The 8,047-nt window shown below is 32.2% G+C and overlaps 1 protein-coding gene across 1 annotated transcript; it reads left to right on the top strand.

Moving 5' to 3' along the window:
* Nucleotides 1–6,970: 6,970 nt before the first annotated feature.
* On the top strand, nt 6,971–7,766 carry LOC135132327 (uncharacterized). The gene is made up of 3 exons (XM_064060388.1): nt 6,971–7,128; nt 7,184–7,383; nt 7,446–7,766. Exons 1-3 carry the CDS (start codon nt 7,023–7,025, stop codon nt 7,734–7,736), a joined length of 597 nt encoding a protein of 198 aa, XP_063916458.1. The 5' UTR covers nt 6,971–7,022; the 3' UTR covers nt 7,737–7,766.
* Nucleotides 7,767–8,047: the final 281 nt, after the last annotated feature.

Below are 8,047 nucleotides of genomic sequence, written 5' to 3'. Positions count from 1 at the left end.
GTTTTCTCTAAGTTTTTCACTAAAATTTTCCCGTCGTAAGATAGAGGACAATTTTTTATTACATATTCAACTGTGGTCACGGTTCGAGCAGAACCTGATTCCAGCTGAATACAGCGACTAGACGCACGGTTTCCATGGCAACGATGTAAACAAAACGTCTAAATGAGGCATGATTTGGTCTCCGCTTTTATCAGCACTTCAGCAAAGTATCATATATCCAAGATGTAAGTTTTGATACATTTTATAGAAAAAAAATTAGCAGAAATAACTGGCAGAAGTGTTGCACAAACTCATTATTAGAGGTTTGTTCGCCCTCAGGACCATGCCTGCTCTTACTACCTGGACTTTAACAATATATTTGGCTACTTTTTAAAATAGAAAAAGAAATTGATTTTGTGCTTATAAACAATATTTTGCATTTCTTTGACAAAATGAATGGCTAGAAGTTTTTCATTTGTCGAAAATTATTTCGCAGAGGTGCATTAGAAATGATTACTTTGAACATAAATTAATACATTTTCTAAAAGACAGCCCGTTACGATTTTCTGTATCTCAAATAAGTATTACAGAGTAAGCTTCGTATACTCAATTTAGCCATGACTTATAAATACTAAAGCAACGTAATAATTTTTTCTATATAAATTTAGAAATGTTTAGACAATTTCCACAAGCAAATTAAACAAAATACTGTGACTATCCAAACAACATTTGCAATAAATTTCTCATAAAAACGATAACAAATCTTGTGCATACAGTGTGAGCTTTTATCTGAACCGTGTCGACTGAGCCCATCTTCATAATCCTCCACTATCTGCATTTAACAGATAGCATCTCATAAATCACAAGGTATTAACATACATTAAAGCGTTATTCGATGCACCGTGCGAATATTCGTCCCGATATGAATTAAGCAATTTTATAGCAATTTCAGCAATTTTCAGCACCGACAATTTAAATAATATCGTGTTGCACGTTGACGTAAGTAAAGCCTCCGATTTGTAAGTACAATTATATTGCTTGCTGCAGACAGCTAACAGATGATAATAAAAGACGCCCGCGGAAATAAAATTAAGCAGAAAATAATACACGCAAGTGATTACTTGTTGAGTGTTGTAATTATGAGCAATTATTTGTCTTTTTTAAGAAGGCATTCATAGAAAATTTGCTGAATGCACGCACGACGATTTTTTTTACCACTTCCTCAAAGTACATATTTTCTTGGTAATCATTGTAATAATACTAATAATGCACCCACGGATTACCGGATACTTTGGTTTATATAATTATATCTAACCACAACACGCCAAATTATTAGCTCGACTATAATATCTCCAAAAGAATTATAGAATCTGCCTGTTACCCATGACACCTGTATAATATGATGGTTGAGAGATGTGGGGCATGACGGACCACACCAGTTTTAACAGATAAATTAAAACAAAATTATCTATAATAATAATTGACACTCAGCCGTACGCACTATTAAAATAAAGTTTAACTTTACAAAATGCTTATAAAGAAATCCTTTCTCGTCAGGTAACTTAATGCATCCCACGGTTTGAATACAAGTGTGCCGTAAAGTTTTTTTTTTTGTATTATGATATACCTATAAAGATTTTTATTTTGTTTGTACCCACTGCGGATTTCTTTTATTATACCAGTGCTTGGTGACGTAAGATTAATTATATCATTTGTTAAAGTACATTTAAAAAACAACTGTAAGTTTAATGAAATATAAATAATTTATTCAACACTTTGTAAAAACAATGCGTAATGAAAATAATTAGAAAATAATAACAAATTATGATTGTCTTAAGAAAAATATGCACATTTAACATGACATTAAAGATGAATGAAAAAACACAATCAATGAAGACGATGCATCTTCGTCTTTTGAACATTCTGAACCATAGAGAAATTATACAAATTTTAGTAACACTGAAATAACTAGTGTCGAAAATAATCTGCGTTTGAAATTTGATATTGAGAATTTTTTTCTTATGATACTTACTATAAGTTAAAATACAGATGTATATGCAATATTATAGTAACAGTAAAGATAAAGAAGCGTGCTATGCCTATGTTTAAAGTGAGTTTGGTCTGCATTGCCATCAACATGATATTCATAAAACAGATATATCTAAAATCTGACAACAATTGGACGGCTGGTTTCGGAGATTATTTGATTAATAAAAATCGACATAGACGGCGAACAGACAGTCAAACGGAAATGGTTGACCTATGTTTTCGTAGTCTAATAGTCTCAAGAAGCAGCGAGAAATACGAAAGTAGCCATTCATGCGATGGACCCAGTTGTAATACTTTCTTAGCTTACGCTCGGGAATTAAAAAATATATAATTGTCACTTTTTATTCAATACCTTATTTTTGCTAAAACTTTGTCTTGGCAACAGTTGTTAAGTGGTTAATATTGTACATATCTGGATCACAAATTTCATGTTTCGTGTTACCTAACTTGATTAACTTGTACTTTGGGGAGTTAATTAAAATTTTCCCTAGATTATAATCCAACAATAACTGTCCGTGATCAAAGCCTTTATTGCCAAGTCTGCCTTTCACATACACCTTTTTAAGAATCATTTTTGAAGCTGTTCTATCCTAATTTAGACCTAATACTTGCGATGAATAATATTTTTAAAACCTCAATATTTTTACAAAAGCCCAGGTGCTCACTATAAAGCCAAGTATTTCATAACATGCTGTAGTGATAACAATAATTTAGGGTCCTTAAATGAGAAACGTTTATCAAACAGAATTCCAAAATTTTTTAAAACATCAAGCCTCTTTAGTAACTATATTTGGAAATATAATAAGTAGCAGTTACATAATGGAATAACTGTTATATATGTATGTAAGCCTTCAATTTCATGCTATTTTGCAACGTTTAATAAGTTCTTCCATAAAGGTGGACAAATATCTAGTAATGCTGCTATTTATTAATTGTGCAAAATACTTTAGGAATATCAACGAATATCAGTACCGTACTTCGTACTTGGCTAATTAGATTTATACAGGGTGTTTTTGAATACATGTACAAAAAAAAAATTGAGCTGTTTAGTGAGCCTAAAAAGTCTGAAAAATTTTTTTCTACCTAATATTAAAATTAATTTGGTGATAATGGACTCCAATCCAGATTTTCGACACCACTGATGAATCACCTTTTGCAGGTACTTAATGTACTTTATAAATCTTAGAAACCGTAACGCCACAAAAATACGAATGGCAACTATAATGACAAGTAATGTGTCAAAAAATATTGTCATGTTGTCTAATGATGAATTATTGTAAAATTTACCAGATGAAGAGTAGTAAGGTAGATATAGTGTGGTACTTAAACTAAACACAGCGAATTTAAATTTAGAAAGTAGGAGATCAAATGATTTTATGGAAACAATATACCTACATAAGGGAGAGAGAGAGAGATAATATGTACTTGAAGTTTTCTGAGTTTCATCTACAAACGTAGAACGTCCAGAAATAATCTGGAAAACCCTTAGGAGTAATCGATTGTCCAGTTGTTAATTTGGGAAGTTTTTCCAGATATCTGTGTAGTATTTTTATAGCAAAATCTTTTGTTAGTCCAATAAAACGCAAATCGGCAGAAGTAAAAACCAGAAAAAAACCGGAAACCGGAAAAAAAGGACTTACGATTTGTTTAACATCTAATTCCAAAACCAAAAAGTCAACCCAATAAAAAAATTGGTCACAAGTTGTTTCGACAGAACTGCCCTCCCACCTGAAGTAGGTATAATGAAACATATCCAGCATTTTTGAAAAACTATAAACTTTGGTTTTACGAACTTTAATTTTTTGATGAAAACACCAAAGTTGAAATAAACGTAAGGATGTATGCAATGTTAAAATAAATGTAAAGAACGTGCAACACTTATGTTTCAAATGAGTATTTAAAATGTTGTAATGACGTCATCAACATTTTTGCAAACACACGCGTATCAACTTGGATTGGTGCAGTGTAGTACTAATAATAACAGTATTGGATTTCCAATTTTTGGGAAAATGGAGTGAGCCGTTTCTGACTTAATTAATAAAATAAACTGACCCATTCATTTATTTTTTGAGCCACCTGCATGAGCAAATCTAAAAAATATAAATTCAATGACAAATCACAAGTAAAAACTCATCATATTTTGCACATTTTGGGTAGAGTTTATTCGGCAAAATTTTGAGATAACGTCATCAATTTTTTTGGGGGAATGAACAGATATATTTTGATTAACAATTTACCATGCTTACAACAACTTTAAAACGTCTGCAAGATTTCAAAACATTCTGTTTTGTAATTCATGATTTAATCAATGAAATAAGTTGACTCAGTCATTAATTTTTTGAGTCACTCTTTATAAACAAATCTAAAAAATATGAATGAAATGATAAATCACAAGTAGATATAGACTAATCATATTTTACACATTTTCGATAGGATTTATTCGGCAAAATTTTGAGGTGGAGTCATCAATTTTTTGGGGGTACATGCAAATATATTTTGATTAAAGATTTACCGTGCTTATTTTAACTTAAAGACATCTGTAAAATTTAAAATTCAAAATTAACGTGCAAAATGTTATATAATTTTGATTTTTTTTCCGAACATCTGGACGTTTCGTGCAAAAACTCAACAGGGATTCATAAACTACACGTATAGGACTATATTATTTTACCCAATTTAAAACCCATTGACTAGGTACAATTTTGAGTTGAGGTGAAGTCATCAAATTGTTGGTGAGGATGATTAAATACAGTTTGGTTAGCGTTTTACGTTTATTTAATAGTAACGGAAACGGGGACATAATTTCGTACTCGAATACATTGTTACGTTGAATGATTAATTGAATTCGGCGTAGGTTAAAACTCAACAATTTATTCCTCACTAACTCGAGTATACACGACTAACTATTACAGCGATTATGTACAAACTATTTCTGGCGCAATTTGACTGGCTCTTCTTAACACTCGCTGGAGTCGTGGTTCGACTGAATCCTACCTGTTCCCGACGGTGGCCTCTATTTAAATCTATGCGTGCCTCTCGATGGATCCAGAACGCCGATTCGAGAGTTTTCTGCGCCCGGAATCGAGACTTCCGGTAAGCCACTCCTAACTTGCCTTTGTGGAACGCCGCGTCGACACCGTCAGCAATGATGACTCACCAGTCAACGCCGTGCGCATGTCCAGAAAGCTCTCGACGGCCATAGGCGTCGTACCGGGGCGGTATAAGGGTGTATTTCGTAACAATATGAAGGCAACCAGTCCGCCGATGGACTCGATCACATTTATTGCAAATTCGATAGAATAGGCATATCTAAAAATATTGCGCTCCTTATTATAGATATGAAAAAAGTTTGTAATAGAGTTATTACGAATCGGTTATCAATTCGTCAATTCAGTAAAATAAAAGAGTTGTAGAACAATACTCCTACGTTTATGAAAAACGGAGGTTCTTTGCTTCATGTCAGTAAGTGTCGGTGTTCCAATGTAAGATTGCCGTGTAAAATCTAATTGAGTTATTAATTGCTTCTGTTGACAGTTGGCCTCCTTTTGGCGTTTATTTATTATGGAAAGTGTGAGCTTACGTCAAAATGATGCTTGGCTCAGGTCTATTTTTTGGTGTTTCTTAGTATTTTTTTAATTTTAATATATTTTTTTAATTTTAATATATTTTTTATAATAATAATAACAATAATAAAAATTATTATTATTGTCAAACAGAATTTACATTGAAATAAATGTGACAACATTAAATTGATAAAGAAGTAAGCACAACGACAAAATTATAACTTGATTATGTTCACAGAAAGTTTGTAACAATAATGTGTCCTATTGTGTACACTGTACAGGTAAACTTTCTGTGTAAGTGTGATACTCAGTTTTGTTAAAATCTAATTTTAAAATTGGTCTATGATCATTTAGGTGTAACTTTCCTCGCCCCTAGAGTATAATTGATCAAATAACGCTTCCTCGGAAAATAAAAAAAAAATTGGGAATTTCATTTCGTTTAATACTAAACACTATAAGTTAAAATAAATAGGTATATATAAATACCGGTAAAGAAGTATGTAATATTATGTGCAACTTTCGTAAATTATGCCTAAAATTTCGCAGTAAACAATACAAACGTCAAACATCAGATGAGAACGGCAAATATTTGGGGAAGTAAACACTGGTGAGACATCCAATAGTTTACACTCCTTTCTTTTTATTTGTTTTTGTCAAGTTAAATAGCAAAAATGACTTCCAAGAAGGTATGTGCCATAGAAGGACAGCAGCAAAAAACAAGACACAACAAGAATTTTTCATAGCTCTTCTCTGTATACTACATACATATAAGTAGGGGAACGAGGGGCTTGTTGTAACAGTTTTTAGGAAAACGAATATAATTTGGTATCTACTAGCTGTTTGACCAGCCCCGTAGCACAATTTTCTACATTTAATTACATTTCGACAAAATTATGTGGCTTAACGTCAAAATGTGTAAGGAATATCAAAGCTGAATAATTTTTGAACTACACGCAAAACTAAAAGTTTTAAATTAATTAATAATAGATACGAAAAACCAAATTTTACTAAAGCAATATTTTTAGGTACTTGGCCAAAACGAAACACGTGCACACATCCACTCACTGCGGTGGCTGAAGGAAGTGGTTGTGATGACATGATGTCTTATGGTGCAAGAATTAAATTCAATAAAAAACCTGACGTTAAAGAGTTTAAATTCCGGGTAAAAATTTAGTGTTGCAACATACCCCTGTTACAACCCCTACTTCGTATTAAGCGTTCATGTACTTAAGTTTATATTTATTTTATAGCAAATGTAAATAAGTTGTGTTTATGCAAAATTCTGATAACCAGTCTTGAAAAGATAATCTTTTGTCCCTTCGCTAAAAATAGGAGTGTATAGAATATAGATATATATTACACATGTAAATATTGATGTTTCAGTCACTGCTGTAAATTGTAGACATACTGTTGTGACTTTATTCTTGAAGTATGGATTTTACGTTCTATTTTGTTCTAGCGCTTGTTAATTTAGCTTGGTGTAGAGAAGAAGTATGCTTTAGAGACATTTCAAATATAGACACATCTTGCCATCCCGGTACGATAATATAATTTTTCTGAATTAATATGATGTACATACTTTCTATTTTTAGACTATTACTGGAGAGATTTCAAAGATAGGATTCCACCAGATGCGATCGAAGGTGGGATGACAGCTTCTGGAACACCAATATATGTGGCTCAAGTGTACATATACAAAATTGGATTGTTACCAGGTATGGTTTTCCCTAACAAACCTAACGCTGTAACAAATGCTCATGGCAAAAAAATGGAATCTGCTACCGACGTGAAGGTATCCTTTTTTACTAATATTACAGGTAACTATAAATAAGTTATCTCTGTATATATCTGTAGGTGCTATGCAGCACAAATAAAAACAACTTTAAATGGGTACCCACTAAAAGTGAAGAATTAAACCTACTTACAAACACTCATCTTGTTGTTGGTGGTAAAGAAGGCGTAGAGCTACTGTATGTTGGACGAGCTTTAGATGACGGATCTACAGTTTTGGGAAAAATATTCAAGCATAACTTTCCGTATAGGGGACTATGGGTTCCAAGTCAAGCACGCGAGGCTAACTATTTGCATTATGAAATCTTAACTTACGTATGTCCTACTAACAAAGTTATTGTAAACCCCGAATAAAGTGTATTGTCATGATTATGTCATATCAAACTTCGTCGTAAAACAATTTTATTGAAAAATTTAAAATGTAATCGCATCATAGGGTAAATGTGTACAAGAGTACGCACTTAGTGTAAAACTGTCAACAACTTTTTAATTTTTTTGGATAGACAAATTTTATGATATAGGTTCGTTATATACATGTTTAGAGATCAGATATATTTAATTGTACGCCCCAACACCACTATCTTAGACAGTTCATTGCACAAGAGTGCGCATTTGAACGCTTATGAGTACGCATTACATTTTATGAAAAAATATTTGTTTCTAAG

Source organism: Zophobas morio, unplaced genomic scaffold (genome assembly GCF_036711695.1).
Source record: "Zophobas morio isolate AGI-343-1 ecotype UQ-CSIRO unplaced genomic scaffold, CSIRO_AGI_Zmor_V1 ptg000021l, whole genome shotgun sequence".
Taxonomy (NCBI): domain Eukaryota; kingdom Metazoa; phylum Arthropoda; class Insecta; order Coleoptera; family Tenebrionidae; genus Zophobas; species Zophobas morio.
This window is presented reverse-complemented; position numbering and strand designations above follow the sequence as displayed.

Coding starts and splice junctions, on each gene's coding strand:
- LOC135132327 (XM_064060388.1), top strand. CDS start 7,023: ATGGATTTTACGTTCTATTTTGTTCTAGCGCTTGTTAATTTAGCTTGG. Junction 7,129..7,183: donor AGACACATCTTGCCATCCCG/GTACGATAATAT, acceptor TTCTATTTTTAG/ACTATTACTGGAGAGATTTC. Junction 7,384..7,445: donor AATCTGCTACCGACGTGAAG/GTATCCTTTTTT, acceptor ATATATCTGTAG/GTGCTATGCAGCACAAATAA.